This window comes from Thermobia domestica, chromosome 5 (genome assembly GCF_964235325.1).
Source record: "Thermobia domestica chromosome 5, izTheDome1.hap1.1, whole genome shotgun sequence".
Classification (NCBI taxonomy): domain Eukaryota; kingdom Metazoa; phylum Arthropoda; class Insecta; order Zygentoma; family Lepismatidae; genus Thermobia; species Thermobia domestica.
In genome coordinates, this window is record NC_137458.1 from 321,568,807 (window position 1) to 321,595,041 (window position 26,235).

The 26,235-nt window shown below is 35.2% G+C and overlaps 1 protein-coding gene across 1 annotated transcript; it reads right to left on the reverse strand.

Moving 5' to 3' along the window:
- Positions 1–1,342: 1,342 nt before the first annotated feature.
- On the reverse strand, positions 1,343–25,883 carry LOC145684968 (bone morphogenetic protein 10-like). Its single transcript, XM_081757316.1, has 4 exons — positions 25,586–25,883; positions 13,981–14,130; positions 6,667–7,262; positions 1,343–3,827 (listed from the first exon to the last, which is right to left on the reverse strand). The coding sequence occupies exons 1-4, from the start codon at positions 25,821–25,823 to the stop codon at positions 3,594–3,596; spliced, it is 1,218 nt and encodes a 405-aa protein (XP_081613442.1). The 5' UTR covers positions 25,824–25,883; the 3' UTR covers positions 1,343–3,593.
- Between the last annotated feature and the right edge of the window lie 352 nt (positions 25,884–26,235).

Consider the following 26,235-nt stretch of genomic DNA (forward strand, 5'->3'; position numbering starts at 1 on the left):
CCTGTGAATATTATTTATTTTTTTAAATAAGTAATCCAGTTGTGAATCGTCCTTGTACAAGAAAAGTAGATCATCAACATATTTATAACATCGGACTGTACCGGGTATTTACAAAATAAAATGCAGTTGCCAAGAAAGTTATATAGGCAAACAAAAAGAAATTTAAAAGTCCGAATAAAGGAACACAGAGATTCAAAAGCGGAAAATCTGGTGTTAGGTTTATCGAATCACTTGAAAGAAACGTAACACAGAGTAGAAGATTCAAAAATTTTATTTGGAGCTAAAAATGAAGTAAACTGGTTTTTGAAAATTTATTTATTCAAAGTAAATAAATAAATAAAATAAATTTACACGAGGGATGGTTGAGTGATGAATGGAAGGCGGTAATTACAAAATTTTCACAGCATTGGCATGACATTAAAAATAACAACATGAGTTGGCAACCTTCCAACAAGAAACAGGAAAAACTCGCAAATTGACTCTGCCATATTTTAGTTTGCTTTACTTCATTTGTAGATTCTGACGCACTTGACTATGTGGTTTCGAATAACACAGCTCATTCCTTGGTAAGTCCGTATGTTTCTATTCTTTTATTTTTCTGTTTCTAATCTCCGTGACCAAGACTCCAGGGGAGAATCGAAAGCGTGGAGTTATGAAAATTCAGGAATTACAGAAATGTGTACGTAGAATTATATATTGGTTTGATCTATAACTAAATTTATTTAACTGAGATTTTGGTCAAAGTAAGTTAATTCTGTATTGTTAAGAACTTGTTTGTTGTAATAATAATTACAAGTTCGGCAAATTTTTTGATTAGATTAGCCTCTCCCAACCTAGGGTCCGCAAAACGATCTCAGGGGGTCCGAAAACCAATCTGAGAAAGGAACAGGTAGTAGTGATTTTAAGTTAAATAATCGAATTATTTTAATGACGAGTCAATTTTCGTGAGAAGTGATCTTCGATCTACAGAAAGTTGCCTATACTTATCATGTTAACTTGTTGAAGTTAATACATTTTATTTTTTCTAGAAATATACTTTTTTTCTATACCTGATGAGTAGGCAATTGTGGTTTAGGTTTTTTTAGGTACTGGATTTATTTATATATTTCCAACATTTTCGTTAAGGTATCCGGCTCCAGACTTAAAACAAAGGACCACACAATTACGTAGTAGGCATCATATCACTCTAACGGGATGATATCATTGCAAAGAAAAAACCCACACTCCGATATATATATATATATATATATATATATACTAATATGGTTCAGAAATATAAATACTAACAGTGTATTTTTCAAGGGATCCTTCACATGTATTGTAGACTCTGAAGGGGGCCGCAGTGTGGAAAAGGTTGGAAAAGGCTGGACTAGATTAAATTTGTTAATTTCTAAAATTTCTACGTTTCTATATTTTTTAAATGTAATCGTCATTCCTAGAACCCTTTTCTCTTTTATTTGATCCTTGAAAATAAATAAATTATTTTTAAAAAAAGAATTACTACAAGAGCGAATATAGAGTCCCTATTTGGTAACGTCTTTTCTTTTATTGTGTAATACCTTATTTTAAAACACTGGAGGAAATATTTTACTAGTAATACAAATCTTTATGAAATTTAAATAGTGTCTCTTCCTTCATTTGCTAAATGATTCATAATATCATATAAAATTGCATAAAATTACTCCTGTATTAAAGTTATTAAAGTTCATTTTTTTGAAAAGCTGTGTTTACCAATAGAAACGATTTCTATTTCGCAAGTCTTATTATTTCATTAAAATACATGTTGGACAAATTGATTGCTAGTATGGTTGTTAGCTGCCTTATAAGAACTTTAAAGTGAAAATAATTAAAAACATATTCATAAAACTATACATATTTTCACGTGAAAATCAATCTTCAAATATATATATATTTACATTTACTAGAACATAGTACAGTACAGTACATACATACATACAACAATATATATGAAAATCAACACATAAGATACTTACATTGTTTTCTTGAATACGCATAAAACAACTTTTTAGTTGTCTATAGATCATCATCAGGCAGGTGTAACAAAACAAGGATCCTTGGGATTTTCTCTCAACCAAGATTGGTTATCAAGTTCAAACAAGTTCAATTATGCTTTTTGATTATTCACTAAAGTTAGTGTCTCTGGATTTTCCAAGAAATGAATAAGAACATATTAGATGTAACATTACTAATAACAATAATATTTTATTATTATTGAGGAATTCGTAACATTACAAATCTTGATAGTTTGGTTCCAATTTGTTAAAAGGTGCGTCAATCAGTCTTTTTCTTATACGAACGGGTTTATTCCAGATTTAGTTTTCCTTTCATCATATTTATAAAAGAAGTTAGGGATAAAGAAGTCGAATGCAATTGGGAAACTTAAAATTAGATTTTCTCGCTTTTTCAACTTACTTTCCCATTGTTGTAGTTCCTCCGAAGTAATTTATATAAATGCGTATTTGAAAGAAGTCATCACAGTATAACACGAGCCGTGGAAAACCACTTGACGAAGCAGAATAAATTACAAGATCAATCTCAAGAAAGTATTTCAGATCAACCAATAAAGCATTAGAAATACTTGTTGAACAGGAGAGTCAATAAAACCCAATAAAGCATTAGAAATACTTGTTGAACAGAAAAAGAATCAATAAAACCCAATAAAGCAATACAAATACTTCTTGAACAGAAAAAGAATCAACAAAACCCAATAAAGCATTAGAAATATTTCTTGAACAGAAAAAGAATCAATAGAACCCAATAAAGCATTAGAAATACTTCTTGAACAGAAAAAGAATCAACAAAACCCAATAAAGCATTAGAAATATTTCTTGAAGAGAAAAAGAATCAATAGAACCCAATAAAGCATTAGAAATATTTTTTGAACAGAAAAAGAGTCAATAAAACACAATAAAGCACTACAAATAATTCTTGAACAGGAGAGTCAATAAAACCCAATAAAGCATTAGAAATACTTGTTGAACAGAAAGAGAGTCAATAAAACCCAATAAAGCATTAGAAATACTTCGTGAACAGAAAGAGAGTCAATAAAACCCAATAAAACATTAGAAATACTTGTTGAACAGAAAGAGTCAATAAAACCCAATAAAGCATTAGAAATACTTCTTGAATAGAAAGAGAGTCAATAAAACCCAATAAAGCATTACAAATACTTCGTGAACAGAAAAGGAGTTAACAAACCCAATAAAGCATTAGAAATACTTCGTGAACAGAAAAAGGGTCAATAAAACCCAATAAAGCATTACAAATACTTCTTGAACAGAAAAAGAGTCAATAAAACCCAATAAAGCATTAGAAATATTTTTTGAACAGAAAAAGAGTCAACAAAACCCAATAAAGCATTACAAATACTTCTTGAACAGAAAAAGACTCAACAATACTACTCATGAAATTGTTTTCTTTTTCTTCAAGTTCTGTTTGATAATAATCTACAGAATCGCTAAATCTCGCAGTACACTTGTTTTTAAAATACAATCTAGAAGAAAACAATAAAAGTATGTTGTATATTGATTTTCAAATACATAGAACTTATAACGCAAAAGTACTACAGTACATCATCTGCAACCGCATTCTGCCACTACCATGTCCGCAAAGTTCAACTTGTACGTGAGAACTCCGTTGTCGTCCAGATAGAGAACGGATATGGGATCTAGCTTCGTTGGTACACAACACGCTCTGGGAGCTTTCTTCGGTGAAACAGTGTGCAACAAAGTCTGGATGATGGCATGCTTTGTAGGCGACAGATGATCACCCACAGGGAAGAAACACTTTCCACTGCACTGGAACGCCTGCCAAAAGATTACAAATATATTATAATTCATGAATATAAGGTTTGTATTTTGATGATTCAATAATAATGTTTGGCAGACCTCAGAGACAAAAGCTTTTTTTAAATTTCAACAGAGTCCGTCAATATATATAGGGTGAGTCAGTGAATCAAAGCAACACCGACAACATTTGGGAGCACCATGATAAGACAAAAAGTAGAGATCAACCTGCAAAAATCCGTCATTTCGGAGTTATAGGCTGCCGAAAACATGAAAAAATCAACTTTAAATGTCCATAGCTACAATACTATGGGGTCTACCGTAGTCGGGTCACGACTTTACTTAGAAACTAGTGGGTACCCTATTCAAATATCTGTGTTTCAGGATACTACGGTACTTCCACAACAATTTTTATAGAGATAGTTGATGAGTACTTCAAATTAGATCCCCGTAGCCAAACTGTCTCTATAAAAATTGTTGCCTGAGTACCGCAGGATTCTGAAACATGCCTTTTTGGATAGCGCACCTACCAGTTCCTCAGTGAAGTCTTGACCCGACTACAGTAGGTCCCATAGTATTGGTAGGTCCCATAGTAAGTTCATTTTTTCATGTTTTCGGCAGTCTATAACTCCAAAATGACGGGACTTCTGCACCCAGGTTGGTCTATATTTTTTGTCTTATCTTGGTGTCAGGAATCACCTCCCAAACGTTATGGTGTTGTTTTGGAACACCCCGTATATATCCATTTGATTAGAAACACCGTGTGCAATTGCAATAGTAAGTTAAGGAAGTTTTGAACCCTATTATTCCGCCTGTAACACCAACCTTATGTTCAGCTGATACGACAGTCGTAGAGTTCGATCCCAGGCGGATAATACGTGGGTTTTCACGGTTGTTGCTTCATTCCATTTTATACTTTTAGTAGTTATTTAATAATTATCCTGGTTATTACCTATTTATTTTCTATTTTAGTCATCAAATGTTATGGATTTTGTTTGATTTCAAATGATGCGAAAATCAACTTATAGATTTTGGTCTAGTGGAAGAATAAAATAGGATAAAGTTGATCAAATAAAATACAATTTTTTAGGATATTTCTAGGCAATTTCTATTTGAATTTTCCATATCAAATTCTTTTTCAACCCCATATCCAGAAGTTACGTGCCTTGTTAAATCCAGTAATCATTTATTTAACTGATCTCTCGTTTCCAACTTTCCAAATTAATTTCGTTGTAACTCTCAGGTCCTTTAAAAATAAGTAAATAAATAAACAAAAAAAAAAAAAAATAATAATCTCGTTTCTAAACTGGACTTATTGCTGAAATAGTTAAGGAATCTTACTTTAAGTAATTCATTCGTTATAATGACCATTTTGTATAATATTTAATATAATTGCATTTACATTCATATTAGATGACGTAAATAAATATTTACTAGTGTAAGGTTAAGTTATTACGTTAGGTTTAGTTCGTGTTGTAGTAATAAAACCATTGAGTTTTTAAAGAGTCATCTCATTGAGTGGATTAACTAATGTAAAATGTTGCTTTTTTTTTTTTTTTTTTTTTAAGAGAGAGAGGTATTAATGAACTTTAAGGGGATTTTGAGATATGCTCTAGGGAAAAACTTGCTTTCCAAGTTAGCATCATTGAATATTCTCAATCTCTCCATCCAGACGAGACGTGACGTAAGCACCAGTGTTGCCACATTTGGTACAAGTGTACCAAATTCAGCCCATTTTGTCATTCATCGGACCGTTGGTACCACGCTGGCATTTTCAATCCCTTTTGTGAAAAGCACCATTTAACAAATACTTGTCACATTTTCAAAAGTCTCAGTAAGACTTTTCCTACATCTCAGGTTACTCATACTGTGTGTTATCAATAATGTGTTGTGACGTCTTTCAGGGAAATTTCTAGGATCCTGGACCGGTTTTACATCTTTTACAAATGTTAGTTTACTTACCAATATTCTTCTTACAGTCTATTATCCTCCTTTGGTCGTGAAATAAGCGAGAATAAGGTGCAATAATTTATATTTTAATATTTTATTATAACGTACTATTTACACACGAACTCGGAAATGATTGATTTGTTCCTCGTTTTATATATGTTTTCATATATGGCCCTAATACCGTTTTGGTTTATCGGTCACTTTGAAATAGACACGTTTGGTTTCTTTACAATACATACCAAAGATGATAACTGTTTTCCCTTTTAATTTGTGGCCTGTGTTATACTTGCTACATGTGAGAAAAAAATTTCATCTATATCCGTTGTTCGGGGTTCTCCTATTTGGATGTTTCTAAAAAAGTAATTTTTAAAAATAACACTTTCTTGATTTGGACTCTTGGAAGAGGGAGATGGGTGTTCTAGAACTTTACATATTTTAGTTTCGTGTTATAGAGCCATGTATTACATTGGTATAAAATAATGAAGTCAGCCCTTTTTGTTTCAATTTGGTACCATTTCCAGCCCAATCCTCAACTAGGACAGTGGCAATACTGACAAGCACTGTAGCAGGATTCGTACCGACCTGTAAAAGTCAAGGAATTTAGTTTATTTGTATAACCCACAATTCAAACTCATACTATTTTACAGTCGCTAAAATATAGAAAATTCCTGTTTTCTCAACTTCACAATCAAAAAGCATCTTCTAGTTAACATTCATTTGACATCAGCTTCCAAAATTAATCATTCATTTCAGATCTGATTGCTTACGTTCGTGACGATGATTGAGACGAGTTACATAAGAATAGGAGAGTACATGAGTTTTGAATTCTCATTTTAACTTTTTAGTTAATGTTCATTTAACTTATTTTTGACTACGGAATGGTTTAAATAAAATATGCTGTTAGTCTTACCTCATACCCTCTTGGTGCAATAATCCAAGTGTCGTAGTTAATATCAGCAAAATCTACATACAAGGGTCTGCGTCGACAAGTATTACGTATCCTTCTCAACCGGGAGGGAGACAAATTTCCTGCCATTGTTGCATCCTTTGCTCGTGCTGACACCTGTCCTTCATTGTCCCAAATAAAATTAGTTTCTTCCTCATAGTCTTCTATATCAACACTTCGTTCATGACGCGTCAGTGACGTGCGGTTATTCATTCGTGAACGAGTCAGTGACATCGCATGTTGTAGCGACATCTGTTGATTAAACAACGTAACTACGTCTTCCGTTGAGTAATACAGCAAGAGCAAAGGCTCTTCTGAGTCCATATTTGAGGCTGGCATGAGAAGCTCGAATGTTCCTGAATCTCCAACAGTTGCATACGTAGAGCTGACATGAATTACTAATCTTGGAACACTGATTCGTTCATGAATCCAAAACAGAACAGCTGTTGTCACATTGAATGTTACCCAAATGTTAGATTTTTCGTAAACGTGAAGGCTATCGACTTCTTCAATAGAGCCATAATCATCCAGTAAAAACACATGAATCATCCTTGCAACACCTGTGAAAAAGACATGCAGAAATTAGGTTAACTAAACAAAATTAAATTGCTTTCTACAATATAATCGTTAATTAATATAGAACATTGTAACGTTAAGTAGGCCCTTAAAGTACAAAGCCATTCTCAGAAAGTTAAAGGGTCTATTATTGTGTTTAACCAAGAAAAAAAAAATCTTTCTAGAAAGAGAGATTTGAAAATAACTTAAAGTTGAGTTGTCTTGAATTTCTGATCATCTTACCAGTACTGTTAACGGGGGTATTTTCTCGTTAAATGAGGTGAGGAAAGATCCTCAAATAGAAAAAATGAAACCTTTTAGTTTAACGTCCCACGATTATGCTCTTTAGGTTAAGGAAGACAGATAATTAAAGCAAGTGAATGATGATGGAAGAATTGGTCAAGAATGAGAAAGTGGGAAGAAATGGGAGTACCCCAACAAAACCCGCTGACACGATGTTGTCCACCACAAACTTAATTGTTCGGAAATCGAACCAGGAGCCCTACGCAGCAGAGGTAAGCGCTCTACCACTGAACCACCGTGCCCTTAAATGGAATAACATTTTTGAAGGTATTACTGACAAATTTCTATTTGCATTTTCCATAGAAAATTCTTTTTCAACCCTATATTCTGAGGTTACGTGATATATAGAATCCAGTAATCACTTAACTGACCTCTCGTTTCCAACTTTCCAAATTAACCTCGTAACTCTGGGGTCTTTTTTTAAAAAATATCCTTTTTAAAGCAGGACTTATACTCAACTTATTCGTGATAATGACCATTTTCGATAATACAATTAAGTTTACATTCATACTAGATGGCGTTAATAAATATTTAATAATGTAAGGTTAAGTTATTATGTTTACTTTGAGTTGTAATAGTAAAACCAATGAGTTCCTAATGAGACAACTCATTGAGTGGATCGACTAATGTAAAATCTTGCCTTGATTTTTTTTTTTTTTTTTAATATAAAGGGACTAATGAAATTTAAGGAAAGGGATCTGCTCTAAGGGAAAACTTGCTTTCCAAGTTGGTATCACTGAAATTTCAAATCTCTCCTTTGAGGCATAGCATCATGAAAGCACTATAGCAGCATTTCTACCGACCTAGGAAAGTCAGGGAATTAAACTTACTCGCGAAAAGTCCTGTAAAACTCAAAGAATTTTATATAAAGCTGAAAAAGTCTCGAAATGTCGGGGAATTTTAAGTACGGATTTTTAAATCTCAGAGCCCATTTCTCTTTATGCTTTGCCCTGCTATTTGGTAGGGATATTTTATAAAATAAATTAGTTTGTTTTGAAAATTTCTCTACACACACACATTATATATATATATATATATATATATATATATATATATACATGTACAGTCAGCGATAACATTTCTTTCCGTTTGATGTAATAACTTTAGAATGAAAGCACAATTTGAGTACAGTTTTCACTAAATTAAAAAGAATGTAATTTTGTGTATAGTCCAGCCATACCACCATTATTCTCAAAATTAATGTTACCAAACGAAAAGAATTTCTGTCGCTGACTGTACATGCATATTTTGTAATTTTGTAATTTTGACAACTGTATGCGTACTTGAGAATACTCTCACTTGTATGCAAAACAGGCAAATAAATAAATAAATAAACATAGTAGATAAGGAATCCAGTCTACTCTTTGTTGGAACGTGGAAATTTATAAATCGAGACCTGGAAAACCTGGAAAATTAGCGAATTCGTGCTTACCAATCAGGGAACCTTGTATAGATTAAAATTATCCTGATTTTTGAAGTTATTTTTAAATACCTGTTACTTAAATATTTTAAAATAAAATTTCCAAAGTACAACAAATTAAAAAAAAATAATGAAACTACAATTTATCCACAACTAATTAAAATATATTGGTGTCATTTTTCTTTCATACATAACATGAATTATTATTACTATCGTTATTATAATTGTTTCTCATTATTACAAACCGTACAGTAGACTCTCGAGTATCCGCCACGGCCGGATAACAAAAAAGCCGAAGTTCATTGTAGTACACTTTAAAAATATTAAGGATACCCTAAGAACAATTTACGAACTCAGTACTGTACGTACTGCACAGTTATTATCAGGAACAGCAGCAAGCGTAGCGTACTGTATTGAGATCTGTCACACACTAATGAAACAATGAACAAGGAGTAAAACGCTGTTCTTTTTCTGTCACAACTGGTATTTTGCCCACGACACGCAGTGTTCGTAGATTTCCGTCTTTCGTAAGAAAATTTCCCTCGACTGTCACAAAAATTTTCCCTTTTTCTGATCAAATTTTCCCTAGCTTGTGAAGAGTTCAATTCCTATGACAAAAGAGATATGATTAGAATAATTTAGCTATATTAAAAGAAGTGCCAATAACATTTGTTTTGTTCACTTGCTTTTTGCTTCTATTTTTTTTTTTTTTACTTTTTCCTTCATTTCTGTTTTACAAGAAATACACACAAATACACCCAGCCAACTGATGCAAATTATGCTACTTTGAACACACTATCGTTAGTGTATTGTTTTTTATTTCTAACGAATAAATAAAAATTAAGGATTTATATTTAAGCTCGAAAATTTCCTGGATTTTCACGTTTTATCGAAAAAATTACCTTTTACTCTTTTCGCTAAATTTACCTACGAAATTTCCCTAAATTAGGGAAATTTCCCTCAAACTACGAACACTGACGACACGTAGGAGGATCGTAGCAGACGCCTTGTCAATGTTGCTAAGTCAACGTCTTGCCTTCCTCATTTAATTACGGTAAGAGAAAACTAGGCCCGATAGTCACGAGCCGGATACTCGGGAGTCTACTGTATTAAGAAGAAAATTATTATACGACCAACTTAAGAAAGTTGTATTTATCTGAGAATGTCAGTATTTTGTTCGAAACAGACAGTTTAGTATACTCAACTAGTCAGATGAGCGATAAATCTCTATTGCAGTATATCTAACAATTTCACCCCACATGAACAGGTCGTATTATTTGGTAATAATGGAAGAAAGTAAATAACATACAAAAAAAAAAAAAAAAAGCACGATCCATCATTCAGTCTGCGGCTCTACTATAAAGTACACTATTATCATAAAACAGAAAAAACTTGCAAATCACACGAATGACAAAAATTGCTAATAGAGGATTTTGAGTTCACAGTTTATGGAATCCCGCCTTATGTCTTTCCACATATGTTTAAATCAATTTGTGGACAATGCCATCACCATAGGATGAGTACGGAAAGTGCGGTCTGGCAGTTCGGACACATGCACCCTTAATCAACAAATTTACATAGAATCCGTTCGACAAATCCTGATTTTCGGAAATACATTGTTGTTCATATCAAATCAGGACCATAAAACTCTCAATCTAATACCTATAAATAAAATAAAAAGAGTTTGTTTCTGTGTTTGTTTGTCTGTCTGTGTGCGGCCTGGGGACCAGACGAGTGGACGGAGAGTTACCAAATTTTGGTCAGCGGTACCTTGGCCCGGGCCCCAGATCAAGATGAAGCCCTTTTTTCATATTTCGAACCAGGGAGTCTCAGGAGAAGGGCGTTTACCGGAACCGGCTTGGGAACCAGACAAATTGACCGAGAGTTACCAAATTTTAGTCACGAATACCTTGGTCCAGGCTCCAGACCAGAGTTAAACGTTTTTGTCAAAATTCAAACCAGGAGGTCTCAGGGAGGCGTTTACCGGGACATGTAAAAATAGTAGAAAATGACCGATATTAGTATCGAATTCATAGTTTTCACTGAATCAATGCTGAAATCAATGCTGAAACTCCGATCGCATTAACTTCCAAATTCACGCTATTCGGCTCCGTGTCGGGGTCACCGGGGGGGGGGGGGGTTGAGATACCGAGACATATAAAAGTAATGCAAAATAATCGATATTAGTGTCAAATCCATAGTTTTCGCAGTCGCTGAAATCAATAACTAATGACGCAATAATTAATGAAATCAATAACTAATGACGCAATAATTATTGAATCAATAACTAATGACGCAATAATTAATGAAATCAATAACTAATGACGCAATAATTATTGGATCAATAACTAATGACGCAATAATTAATGAAATCAATAACTAATGACTCAATAATTAATGAAATCAATAACTAATGACGCAATAATTATTGAATCAATAACTAATGACTCAATAATTATTGAATAAATAACTAATGACGCAATAATTATTGAATCAATAACTAATGACGCAATAATTATTGAATCAATGTAACTGGTATTGGTATTGAATCAATATTGGATTTGATCAACACCAATATGATGTCTCTATGACTTAAAGTTCCCCAAATATGGCTCCATAAATCTCCCGAAATCCGAACTTTTTTTTTTTTTTTTTTGGCCAATATCTTGGGAACGGTAAGAGTGACGGATCCATCACTTCTTTTAGATAGTTTTTGATGCTTTATCGAATGGAGGCCTCAAAATTGAAAAGTTTGCAAATAACAGACAGACAGATACACACACAGACATAGAGAATTAAGTAACGAACTTTTAAAGTTCGTTGATAACTAAAAATTTTGTTCGGTCGTTCCTCATTCGTATAGAGGAATAAATGTTCATAATTATTATTTTTAAAAAAATCTTCTTATTAATTGGGAGGGCATGTAACTTTGTGACTACATTTATTTTATTTTGAGTTTAACGCCTCTTTCAGCAGCGAGGCTATATGAGACGGGATCTACTGATTAACGTGGAATCCGAACCACATAAGCTCCCGTTGTTTGTGACTACATTATACAGCCTCCTTTGTTAGCATTCGAATTTAGCTCCTCTTTGAACATCGATGCTATATGAGACGTGGGCCTACAGCTTAACGTGGAATCCGAACCACATAAGCTTCCACTGGAAATCGAATTCAGGGCTTCCGCGCGAAAGGTGCTTATGTTATTCATATAGCCACGAGGGAGCTCCAATTTATATTGTAGTTCTTAACAGGCCGGTATCAAGCCCAAAAATGTAGGGAGGCGGCTGAAGTTAGGGGAGCCCAATCCAATAATATAGTTAATCACCATGTTATAGTTCATTTGCAAACCTACCGTGAAAATTTTAGGGGGGCAGCAAAAATTTACGGGGGCCCGACTCCCTAGACCCCCTGATACGGGCCTGGTTCTTAACAAGGAAGAAGGAAGTGGAAGTAATCCGGTCAGAGCCTACTCTTAAAGGCACCATCCCTACATTCATCTGGTTACATCGAAGGAAAAACTTTGGAAATGTATCAGGATGGCGGTCGGACACAGAACCCAGACCCAGGCCATCCAGATTGAGAAGAAAAGTGCTAAGTATTGATAGGATTGCTTTTTAAGACAAGAGTTGAAGCTGTCACGTGTCTTGAATGCCTTGTAATGAAATCTTTAAGTTTTACGTCCCACAATTATGCCGGTTAGGCTAAAGGAGACGGTGATGATGAGAAATGAATAGAATGAAGAAAGTGAGAGGAAACGAGAAAACCTAGAGAAAACCACTTGGCGCGAGCAGGGATCGAACCAGGGACCCCATGCATCATAAATTAATTCTCTACCACTGAGCCACCGCGGTGTAATGCCTTGTGTCCGAAAATGCATGTGCTTCTATTGGATGAGCAACCCCACGAAATCCTAATTACTAGCCTATGTTTTGGCAAATGAAGAAAAAGAAAAAAATCAAATATTTTAGTTTAATGTCTCACTGTTATGGCCTTTAGGCTAAGGGAGACAATGATTAAAGCAAGTAAATGATAATGGAAGAATTGGTGGAATGGGTATGTGTGAGAAAACTGGACTACCCTAAGAAAATTCACAGACAGGATGTTGTCCACCACAAACTTATTTGGCCGCATCAGTGCCGGATTTAGGTTTCATAGGCCCTAAACTATTGAAAGAAGCCCTTTATACTTCAAGATTTAGGAGCCCTATATACGTCCAGCGTTCTTTTTCAGCAACAAAATGTCGCCGTTTTTTAGGTTTGAATATATGCTATATGCTAACTTACGGACCTAATGGATGTCTAAATGGGAACAAGAGTCCATTAGTAGCAGGACTGGGAAACGGGGGCTCCATTATAAGGGGGCTGGATAACAGAGGCCTCATTACAAGTGGGGCTGAGAAATAGAGCCCTATTACTTGCTTCATAAAAGCCTAATACATAACAATAAAAAACACCATTGTTGTATGTGCATTTTATCTTATTTGCTTTTTCTTGTTATTTGGAAATTATATTACAATCAGTTTTTTTGGCCTCTAAGTGAGTGGGGCCCTAAGCTATAGTTTGTTTAGCTTATACGAGAATCCGGCACTGGCCGGGATCGAACCAGGGAACCCTCGCGCCAAAAGTAAGCCCTCTATCATTGAGTTTCCAGAAGGAAAAAGAAATAAAATAAAGAAAAATAGTGTTGCGCTGTAACTGAAACATTCTCTTAAAATTTCGCAGTAACTGCAAATCTCTAAGACTGATGGATGAATATAGTGTAATAAGGTAAACTGCTAAAAATACCCTACAACAGCCTCTTATTGGAAAATTCTCTGAAGAAAACCGCTAAGCTCTAGTCCACTCGCTTATGACGTTATTAAAACGTAACACAATGCTCATGAAAAAGTCAAACCAATACACACTCATCTATATATATACACAAATAGTGAAGATCGACGAAAAAAAAAAAAACTTTATTAAAAAATCATATTGTTTCGTGACAAGCGTTCCACTCACCCGCTGGAGATACTTTGTCCGGTTGGATGAGAGCCAGAATCCGTAGCTGCGCTGATTGCAGACGCTCTGCGGACGACTCTCGTGGCAGCTGGAACTCCAACATATAGCGGCGATCGTTTGGAGAGTCTCCGCTGTGTGGCGCCACTGTCACTACAATAAATTTATATTATATAGTTAAGTCTCTCGTCCTGATGAAGTATGTAGCATGCCCACAAGATTTTCTGCTTTTAACATCTTACAAATTTATTTCGAAATTCCAGTGGCGTAGCGTGGATATTTTAACAGTGCCTAGGTAGAAGCTGTATTAAATTTTGCTTGATTTCAGCTATGAAGGAACAACTATATTAAAAATTTTATTACTTATAAGTAATATGCGAGTACTAAATCATAGTGAAAGTTTGTCTAAAAATCTAGGGCATATATTAAAAAGACTAGAAATGTCTTAAGAAGCTATTTTATGTAATGTATATTTCAGAGTTTTGGGATGGGAATAGCTAAAAGGGTTGATCTCAATGTCTCTCCCTTCGATATGACTTCCTTACTAACATACGTGCACAGTTGGAAACATATAATTAAACTATCTAAATCTATGGCCTATGGAACTCGAAGGTTCAATCCGAGTTCACAAAAGCTCTCTATTGACTTCTACCCTTCGCCAACTGGATCAAGTTTCTACTTTGGATTCCTATCTCCGCGAGATACAATTAAGAAGTATTCATGAGAAGGTATTTAAAGCGTCCAATTCCTATATTCAAAGATCAGATTCCAATTTTTGTCTGATGGAACTGAAGGAAATTGAGAACATCTTAGTCCAGATAGACAACTGAATGATTTCAACAAGGAGTTTTAAATATAACCGTTACTATATATGCTGCCAGTAATATACAACAGAAATTTATTTCATAAGGACATCACAACAGGCTTAAGGTTGGTTTAAAGGTACAAGTTTTGCCGATAGATGGCACTATAGTCTTCGTGTCTCTTCCATGTATTTTCTACCTTTCACGAAAATTTACAATTTTTCTTATAAATTTCAATCTAGGGACTTAAAATGTTTAGAATAGGAACTTCATAACCTATTAAAGAGAACAATCCGTGCCGATTTTTTTATTTAGAATTTTCTTCATTGTTGAAATGGCTTGATTGTTGTAATGGATACCCAAACTTTTAACAATGAAACTGTTTCAACAGTGAAGAAAATTCTAAATAAAAAAATCGGGATGGATTGTTCCCTTTAATAGGTTATGAAGTTGCTTCTCTAAAAATTTGAAGTCTGTAGGTTGAAATTTATAAGAGAAATTGTAGATTTTCGTGAAAGATAAAAGATACATGGGAGAGATACGAAGACTGTAGCGACATCTATCGGCAAAACTTGTCCCTTTACACTAACCTTAATGTCCAATTACAGTGCGCATAATTATCTAACATACGTGATAGATATTGTAAATACACAGATAGATATTATAAATACACAAATATACATAGTTTATTTATGTAGAGGTTATTGCCCGACAATTGTTGTGAATTTGTTTTCTGACATACTAAATGCATCTACTACATGAAATCTAATCATTTCGTTATATGAAGCACACATTCTCCACAGAAAAGATTTAATGTAATATGCATATGTTGGTTGTTGCTTTTCTACAATAGGATGCCCCAGTGTTTGCTGTTCCGGTCTTACTGCACCTCTTGGGATACGTAATGATACTTCTGAAAGACATTCTGGACAATGAATTTTACCGTTTAATAATTTATGTAAGAACAACAAATAATAATAATAAAAAACACTTTCTTTTTTTCTAATGTTTGAAAACTAAAATTCGTTACTAAGTTTTCATAGGAGACATACTTTTGATAGAAACCAGTTTTCTTGTATACAAGCATTTTTAAAAAAAATAAACTGTATATTTTCTATTGCATCAGAGTATTTAGTGCCATTTTGTGTCCAAACAGTACAATAGTATTCTAATTTTGACCTCACATACGAAAAATATAACCTTATAAATGTTAATTCTTTCTAGAAATCCTGTCCTATTCTACAAATTAAACCAAGGTTTCTACATGTATTACTCGTTATTGCGTCAACGTGTTGAGCAAAGGTTAATTTGCTATTAAATATAACTCCTAGATCATCGACAATATTTGGGGTAGACAAAGAAGTGTCACTAATTGTATAGGTAAAGTTAATTGGATTTTCTTTCTTAGTGAAAGATACAATTTTGCATTTGGCACACCATATTTGAACTCTCTGTAGAGCTTGTTGAAGTTTCACATGCTTTGAGCTTACTTTGTAGTATAATTTGCGATCGTCGGCAAAAAGAAGAACTTGAGAAGTTCTAATACACAGAGAAATACCATTAATAACAAGAAGAAACAACAGAGGACCTAGATTAGATCCTTGAGGGACTCCCGATAGAGTATTGAACTTTTCAGTAACAAATCCTTTGTATGAACCATATTTTTTTTCGGCCATGCAAGTATGATCAAATGTACAATGTATAAATCACACATTCTTTCACAATATTCAGAAACTTTAATACTATATCTGCATTCCAGGGACAAATTCCTATAAATCATTGTTTTTTTTCCAGTGGCAAGAAAAGTGTGCTGTTTGTTTCGTTAGAATTTTAGTGTTTCTCTTCAGCACCGAGACTATATGAGACGTGGATCTACAGTTTAAGATGGAACCCGAACTGCCGTTCTCCCATCGGGAATAGAACCTGGGATCTCATGTACGAAAGGCACACACGCTATCCACTAGACCATCGAGAAAAGCGAAAACTAGAGAGCGAATTGGGAATCGATTTGTTCTCAAAAGAAGTTCTAAAATGGTTAAAGTCAGTATTTGGACCACTTGGGTGCCAAGTGGCCTAACTCAAAAGCTAAAATTTTCCAGGGGTGAAATTTGAAGTTCAGTATATCATGAACAATTCATATTTCTGTTATGTTGACAACCAACACCATAACTATGTACTTGATTATTTAATAATTTACTGTTTACAACAATCATCATCATCATAAGTATTCTGTCATTACTAGCAGGCCATTTGCCGCAGCTGAGAAAATTCGATGCTTCACTGTCCTCCGTTAATCTTTTGGTCTTCACGTACGATTCTTCTGTTTTGATATCATACATTAATTATAGTCTCCTTCATCCCTTCCCTCCCTTTGCAGCCACCATCCCTCTAGCACAGTAGTTCTCAATGTGGGGTACGCGGACCCCTGGGGGTCCGTGGGAAGTAGCCAGGGGATCCGCGACGCCTAAAAATTGAAATATGTTATAATAAAATGGAACTCACAGCTATTATGCAAGAAGTATTTTTTTTCAGTTTCTAAAAAGAAAGCGATTAGAAATTATACTTATGTTTGTAAATTTAAATGTTTTCTTACTTTACTAAATTTCTGCCCTGTGAATATGAAGAGTTGTCTATAAATGCATTGCAGCATTTGATGCCTTTTCCTACCACTTGCTTAAGTGAACAGACCTTTTCTGCTCCTTGCAGCATTAGAGCCTGAAAGCGAAATCATCTTAATGTGGAATCGTATCTAAGATTGATGGTAAAAAACTAATTCCGGATTTCAGTGCACTTATGGAAAACAGAAAGAATTTCATTCCTCATATTAGTGACCTCACATTTGAGAACATTGTTTATCAAGTGAATTTCCTTTAAAGAAAAAAAGGTACATTGCTTTTCAGTCTTGAAAGTTACTGTATTTTCAATTGAAATTTCGTTTACTAGGAAACAATAATGTATCTTTAGAATAAATTACTTATTGCAATATTTTTGTTGATATTTTTCTTGTCAGTGGTAATTCTAATCAGTATAGTTTTTAATACCATGTGAAATTTTAGATGGCATTGCAAGGGGATCCGCGGATCACTTTCCGAATCCACAGGGGGTCAGCGTTATCGGAAAGTTTGAGAACCACTGCTCTATCATGTCCATCATGATACAGTTCCTTCTTAGCCAATGTCCCAACCAGTTTCTCTTCCTCTTCTTAATAATATCTAAAATTGTTCTTTTCTCCCCCACCATTTCTAATACTCTGTAGAACGTCCCTCATGATACAGTTCCTTCTTAGCCAATGTCCCAAACAGTTTATCTTCCTCTTCTTAATAATATCTAAAATTGTTCTTTTCTCCCTCACCATTTCTAATACTCTGTAGAACGTCCCTCATGATACAGTTCCTTCTTATCCAATGTCCCAACCAGTTTTCTCTTCCTCTTCTTAATAATATCTAAAATTGTTCTTTTCTCCCTCACCATTTCTAATACTCTGTAGAACGTCCCTCATGATACAGTTCCTTCTTATCCAATGTCCCAACCAGTTTCTCTTCCTCTTCTTAATAATATCTAAAATTGTTCTTTTCTCCCTCACCATTTCTAATACTCTGTAGAACGTCCCTCATGATACAGTTCCTTCTTATCCAATGTCCCAACCAGTTTCTCTTCCTCTTCTTAATAATATCTAAAATTGTTCTTTTCTCCCTCACCATTTCTAATACTCTGTAGAACGTCCCTCATGATACAGTTCCTTCTTATCCAATGTCCCAACCAGTTTCTCTTCCTCTTCTTAATAATATCTAAAATTGTTCTTTTCTCCCTCACCATTTCTAATACTCTGTAGAACGTCCCTCATGATACAGTTCCTTCTTATCCAATGTCCCAACCAGTTTCTCTTCCTCTTCTTTATAATATCTAAAATTGTTCTTTTCTCCCTCACCATTTCTAATACTCTGTAGAACGTCCCTCATGATACAGTTCCTTCTTAGCCAATGTCCCAACCAGTTTCTCTTCCTCTTCTTAATAATATCTAAAATTGTTCTTTTCTCCCTCACCATTTCTAATACTCTGTAGAACGTCCCTCATGATACAGTTCCTTCTTATCCAATGTCCCAACCAGTTTCTCTTCCTCTTCTTAATAATATCTAAAATTGTTCTTTTCTCCCTCACCATTTCTAATACTCTGTAGAACGTCCCTCATGATACAGTTCCTTCTTATCCAATGTCCCAACCAGTTTCTCTTCCTCTTCTTTATAATATCTAAAATTGTTCTTTTCTCCCTCACCATTTCTAATACTCTGTAGAACGTCCCTCATGATACAGTTCCTTCTTATCCAATGTCCCAACCAGTTTCTCTTCCTCTTCTTAATAATATCTAAAATTGTTCTTTTCTCTCTCACCATTTCTAATACTCTGTAGAACGTCCCTCATGATACAGTTCCTTCTTATCCAATGTCCCAACCAGTTTCTCTTCCTCTTCTTAATAATATCTAAAATTGTTCTTTTCTCCCTCACCATTTCTAATACTCTGTAGAACGTCCCTCATGATACAGTTCCTTCTTAGCCAATGTCCCAACCAGTTTCTCTTCCTCTTCTTAATAATATCTAAAATTGTTCTTTTCTCCCTCACCATTTCTAATACTCTGTAGAACGTCCCTCATGATACAGTTCCTTCTTATCCAATGTCCCAACCAGTTTCTCTTCCTCTTCTTAATAATATCTAAAATTGTTCTTTTCTCCCTCACCATTTCTAATACTCTGTAGAACGTCCCTCATGATACAGTTCCTTCTTATCCAATGTCCCAACCAGTTTCTCTTCCTCTTCTTAATAATATCTAAAATTGTTCTTTTCTCCCTCACCATTTCTAATACTCTGTAGAACGTCCCTCATGATACAGTTCCTTCTTAGCCAATGTCCCAACCAGTTTCTCTTCCTCTTCTTAATAATATCTAAAATTGTTCTTTTCTCCCTCACCATTTCTAATACTCTGTAGAACGTCCCTCATGATACAGTTCCTTCTTATCCAATGTCCCAACCAGTTTCTCTTCCTCTTCTTAATAATATCTAAAATTGTTCTTTTCTCCCTCACCATTTCTAATACTCTGTAGAACGTCCCTCATGATACAGTTCCTTCTTAGCCAATGTCCCAACCAGTTTCTCTTCCTCTTCTTAATAATATCTAAAATTGTTCTTTTCTCCCTCACCATTTCTAATACTCTGTAGAACGTCCCTCATGATACAGTTCCTTCTTATCCAATGTCCCAACCAGTTTCTCTTCCTCTTCTTTATAATATCTAAAATTGTTCTTTTCTCCCCCACCATTCCATAAAACACGCTCATTCGTTTTCCTCTTGACACAGCTAATCCTCTCAATTCTTCTCCACACACACATTTCGAAAACTCAGTCTTTTTCTTTGTGTGTGTGTAATGTCCATATTTCTGACCAATATAGCACAATACTCCACACGAAGCACTTTATGAGTCTTTTTCTCAACTCCTTATTCAATGTCCCATAAAATAGTATTTTCTTTTTCCTAAAGGCATCTTTCGTTATACCTATCCTTGCTTTTATTTCACGTTCACACTTCACATCATCACTAATAATACTACCCAGGTATCGAAAACTAGTCACCTGTTCTATTTTCTCCCCGCCAACTTCTATATTTGACACCGACCACTTATTTCCAACCACTATGACTTGTCATTTTCACATTTATTTTCATCCAATAAATTCATTAAAAAGGTACCCATCTACCGTATAGAAATGAATGAAAGCATTAGTGTAGTTCACTTTTCATCTTTTGGAGTTAGGACATTTGAAATCCAAGTAGTAAATTGATAGGAGATGAATTACGCCTTAAATGAAGAAAGTAGGCAAACTCAATTCCATGCGAAAGCTGCTTTCATATAATCTGCCACTAGGATGCAAAAATAAACGTAGCGTTTGAGTTGAGTTGATTTTAGTTTAGCGTCCCTTTCAGCAGCGAGGCTATATGAGACGTGGACCTACTGATTAACGTGGAATCCGAACCACATGAGCTCCCGCCGGGAATTGAACCCGGGTCTCCCACGCCAAAGGCGCGTATGCTAACCGCTTAGCCACGGAGGAGCTCAAAAACGTAGCGTTTGGAATTACTGTAGTTTCGTCCAATTTAATCTGTGTAGTATACAAACCCGCAACGTTTAGCCAAGTTGTGGGTTGCAGCAATTGTGAAAAGTAGGAGAAAAATCTTACCTGAAATGTCACCGTCCACAGGAAAGGAAGGTAGATGTAGTTTACTTCGCTTCAACATGTATTTCCACTAAACGCGAGGGAAGGGAAACGGTAAATACTTTTAGATCTTAAGAAGTAGAGCTTGTATACAATATATATACATATACATACATACACATACACACACACACACACACACACACACACACACACACATATATATATATATATATATATATATATATATATATATATATATATATATATATATATATATATATATATATATGTGTGTGTGTGTGTGTGTGTGTGTGTGTGTGTAGGATGTCCATAAAGTCCGTTGCCACCCTGTGTACTACGAATTGACTACGAATATGAGAAAACGCAAAAACACGTCCATCACTATTTTAAGGGGCATGAATTTTGAGCTATACAAGGCCTATCCCAGACACACGCATATCCCAGACCTACGTGGGGTCAACTTGAAAATTTTAAATGACAAAAGGGGTCGCGTAATATATCGCTGGAAAGAACTCGACAAGAGAAATATATTCCGAAAGTTTCAAGTCCCTATGTTGACCCCATCCAAAATGGCGGTGGATCATATTTCGTGTTCATAAAGTCCGTTGACACGCCGTGTATCTCCGAAACGACTAAAAATATGATAAAACGCAAAAACACGTCTACCATTATTTTAAGGGGCTTGAATTTTGAGTTATAAAAGGTCCACCCCAGACATCCCAGATAGGGATACGAGGGGTCGTGTTTTTGCATTTTAAGGGTGTGTCCCCCTTTTCCATTTAAATTTTCAAGTTGACCCCATGTACCCCTATATGGGTGTGTCTGAGCTAGACCTTGTATAGCTCAAAATTCAAGCCCCTTAAAATAATAATGGACGTGTTTTTGTGTTTTCTCATATTCTCAGTCGATTCGAAGATACACGGGGTGGGGCAACAGACTTTATGGACAGCATATATATATATATATATATATATATATATATATATATATATATATATATATATATATATATATATATATATATATATATATATATATATATATATATATGCGTGTGTGTGTGTGTGTGTGTGTGTGAGTTACAGGGAGATCCAAAGAACGAATATTTACCTGCTTTTTCAACGTGAAAGCAAGTGAGAAAGAATAAAAAAGGAAGTTACTCAACATGCAAGTTTGCTTTTTATCTCACAACGAATACTGCATTAAAGTTATGAAGCATCTACTATGAAAATTAATAACAATGGATTAGACATTCAATTGTTCTGGCAATCATTAGGTAAGCAATTCAGTTTCTTAAGCTGAAGTGAGGCAGGGTGAGTCAGTTCGTGGGATTCCTGGCCAAGTAAGTTTGTGGTGGAGAACATCGTGTTCGTGGGGTTCCTTCCGTTTCCTCCCACATTTTATTCCACCAATTCTTCCATCCTTATTCAATTTCTTTAATTACCGTCTCCCTTAAAATAAAGGGACGTTTAAATGAAAGATATCATATAATTTCATTTTAAAAGCTGGACCAGCACAGCTGACTTTCTAGAAACCAGCTATGTGCTCCTCTGGGCTCTCCAGTAAACCGCGTTTTCGGATGGCGTCTTTGTAAGCGTCGAGGGGGAAGTTCATTTGGCGCGAGCTGAGATCGAACCAGGGACCCCATGCACCAGAGGTGAACGCTCTACCACTGAGCCACTGCGGCCCCCAATGAAATTAGGAATTAGGCAACTATTTTTCTTATATTTTTCATGTATGAGGTCTGTCTGTAGTAGCTTGCCTACTCACCTTCTAGCATGTCTAATAGATGCAAGTAGACACTCTTATTTTAATTTGAAAACCTACTCTTATTTATTTAAGTAAAATGTCGAATGTCTATTTGATCACCAACGACACCGTAACCTAATTTATACCAGACTATTTATATGGTGAGAAATTTTACTGTCATTTATCTATTATGCCATGGTAAACCCAATTTGTTAAAATTGTTTCTTTCGGTTCTTAATTTGATTTTCTAAAAAAAAAAAAAAAAAAAAAAAAAAAAAAAAAATCAATCAGGAGTACAGAAACTACAGAACTCATCCAATTTAACCAAACTTGGCAAGAGATAGACATTGACCTGCCCAATCTTCTTCTTCTTTGTCTCCGCCTCTTCCCATGTTTATGTGAGGTCGGTATTCCTGTCTTTAATTCTTTTCCTTCACCGTCCTCTATTGTCTATTTCCTCTTCTTCAAATCATTTTTTACCTTGTTGTTTCATCTCATGTTGGCTCTTCTTCTTTTCCTTTTACCTGGCACTCCCATCTTTCCAATTCTCTTTCCCACATAATCTTCGCGTCTTCGTTCTACACGTCCAAGCTATCTCAGTCTCCATTCTTGAAACTTTTTACTCAAGGGTTCCACCTGAAGATTGCCTCTTATACAGGGTGTTTCAAAACAACACCGACAACGTTTGGGAGGTGATTCCTGACACAAAGATAAGATAAAAAGTATAGACCAACCTGGGTGCACAAATACTTCCTTTTGGAGTTATAGGCTGCCGAAAACATGAAAAAAATGAAGTTTAAAGGCCCATACGTCCAAAACTATGGAATCTACTGTAGTCGGGTCAAGACTTCACTTAGGAACTAGTACGTGCCCTATCCAAATATCTATGTTTCAGAATCCTGCGAAACTTTTATAACAATTTGTATAGAGGTAGTTGATGAGTTCTACAAATTATGAGCCCCTAACCAAACTCCCCGTATAAAAATTGTTGTGTGAGTACCTTAGAATTCTCAAACATGTATTTTTGGATAGCGCACATATATTAAACGACGTGACAAACATCTTGGCATTTGAAAGCGGCGCTCCAAGCTCCTTTTAAATGCTGCTAGCAAATGAGAGGCCAGCGGTATTGCCACATTTATTTTGTACACATCCACGTCTATCCTCTGCCACCTGATGGCGCTGTAGTTCGTCGGTTTAGTCATAGCCACACCCCTTAGCACTCGGCAACGTAGCCTCAGAGCTTGCGTTTTATTCGTTTAGCTGAAATGCCAAGATGTTTGTCACAGGCTTTAGTTCCTAAGGAAGTCTTGACCCGACTACTGCAGGTCTTATAGTTTTGGAGCTATGGACCTTTCAAGTTCATTTTTTTCGTGTTTTCGGTAGACTATAACTCCGAAAGGAAGCATTTGTGCGCCCAGGTTGTTCTACTTTTTATATTATCTTGGTGACAGGAATCACCTCCCAAACGTTGTCGGTGTTGTGTTTTGAAACACCTGTGTAATTGTTCCTTATTCTATCCTTCCTCCTGGCATCACTCATACATCTTTACAATTAGGTTCCTCGTGACTATGTAGGAAGAAGTGTAAAACTGTGACGAAGGAGCGGATCAGTGAAGTCCAGACTGAAGAAAATTATAAGTGTCTGTTGAGATGAATGATGAACAGCAGACATAAAGAATAGAGCTCTGTAGAGAAAGAGTTCCAGATTTTTTTTTATTTTAATGGGATTTCGTCGAATCACATTTTTAAAAGGGACTTTGGACTAAACATTATCCTTACTCTGATCAGATTTTACGTTTTAATTCAGAATAAGGCAAAGTTTTTATTTTTTATTGACTTTTATATTTGTTTGTTGTTTTGTGTTGATTGACTTACCCTAGATGAGTCAAATTAATTAGAGAAAGGACTGAACCGCAACATGTTTCTTAAGAGTCTTAATCCCGGCGAAATTAAAATACCGCTAATTTTACAGTAATTATTTGATATCTTCAAATAGATAAAAGATAATCGAAATGTGGAACAAGAGCGCCCTAGACAATATTATTTTACATGAGAAACCGTTATCACGACTCACTTATCTGCTTTCCATTTCGAGCCATTTTGAAAATTGGCATTAATTTTCGCGTTTCTAAACAGCTGAAAACGGAAAGCAACTAGGTGACTTGTGATAACGGTACCTCACGCAAAATAATATTGTCTAGGGCGCTCTTGTTCCATATTTCAATTATCTTTTATCTATTTGAAGATATCACATAATTACTGTAAAATTAGCGGTATTTTAATTTCGCCGGGATGAAGACTCTTAATAAGATGGTCAGGCATAATGAGAATTATGGCAAATGCAAGTTCGCATTTCGCCTAAAATGAAGGATGTGATTTTTCAGAGATTATCTGGGATGATAACTGATAAAGTGTTTTTTGAAATGATAATTAGGCAGGCAAATTGATAAGTAAATCGTCCCATCTATCATAACTATTTATATGGCGTAATAATATCGAACAGTGGCGTATGCAAAGGAAAAAGTTTCGGGATTTAAACCACAACTTTTAGCAAAGTATAATGAAAAACAATTGCTATGTTAAGTTATATGCACAAAAATCCGCTTGTCCTGAAAGAAAATGAGTACTTGAACTCTATTGACGAAATTTCTGCGCACGCCACTTCTAGAATTATATATTTTGTAGCCGTTTGGAAAAAGTCACTATATAAAAATACTTCTAGCACCTTGGTTAAGAACAGATAAGTTTTCTACTATTGGTTAGTTTCTTCTCTGCCTCTATAAAGCTCTTACTTGCTTCAATGAATAAAAGCATGATTACTTTTTGTTACCTGTTTGAATAGGAGTCAAACTCTTGACAGTATCAGCTCTGAACCGTCTGTTGCCTTCTTCGAAAAGTTCCAGCATGTAACGTGGAGCTTTTGGTTTGTGGTGATGTCTTCCACCTTCACGCTCAAAATCTTCTGAATTGCGTTTACCAACATGTACGAAACTCGAATTAAACACACTACGAGAAGCGGCTAACGACCAAACTAATAGAAGCACTGGAATGATGCCTTCGATCCACATCTCTCGTGACCTGTAAAGTTGCACCAACTGGAATCACACAGAACAGAGTCCCAAATGCCATCGGAGGTGTTATGGTGTTTGGAATTCTCAATAACATCCACAGCTGGTCGCCTAAGAATATCAAAGTATTATCACAAGGTTCTGCTGTGGAATCATTGCCCAAGAACAGTTCATTCGTCACAAAATATCCGAACAGCTTAACACTTGAAAGCAACTATATTTAATTCTCGTAATCGCATTGGAAAATACGTGGAGCTTCTGTTCCAGCTGATAGTTGAGGTGTTGGTCTCTCATCTACTTGGCAGACTGCCTGTCTCTTTTCGGAGAACCAGAATACCACTTTGAATATTAATTTCTCCCTAGTACAAAGGGTGTTCAGGGAAGGATTTGTTATGTCTGCCTTAAAGTGTGA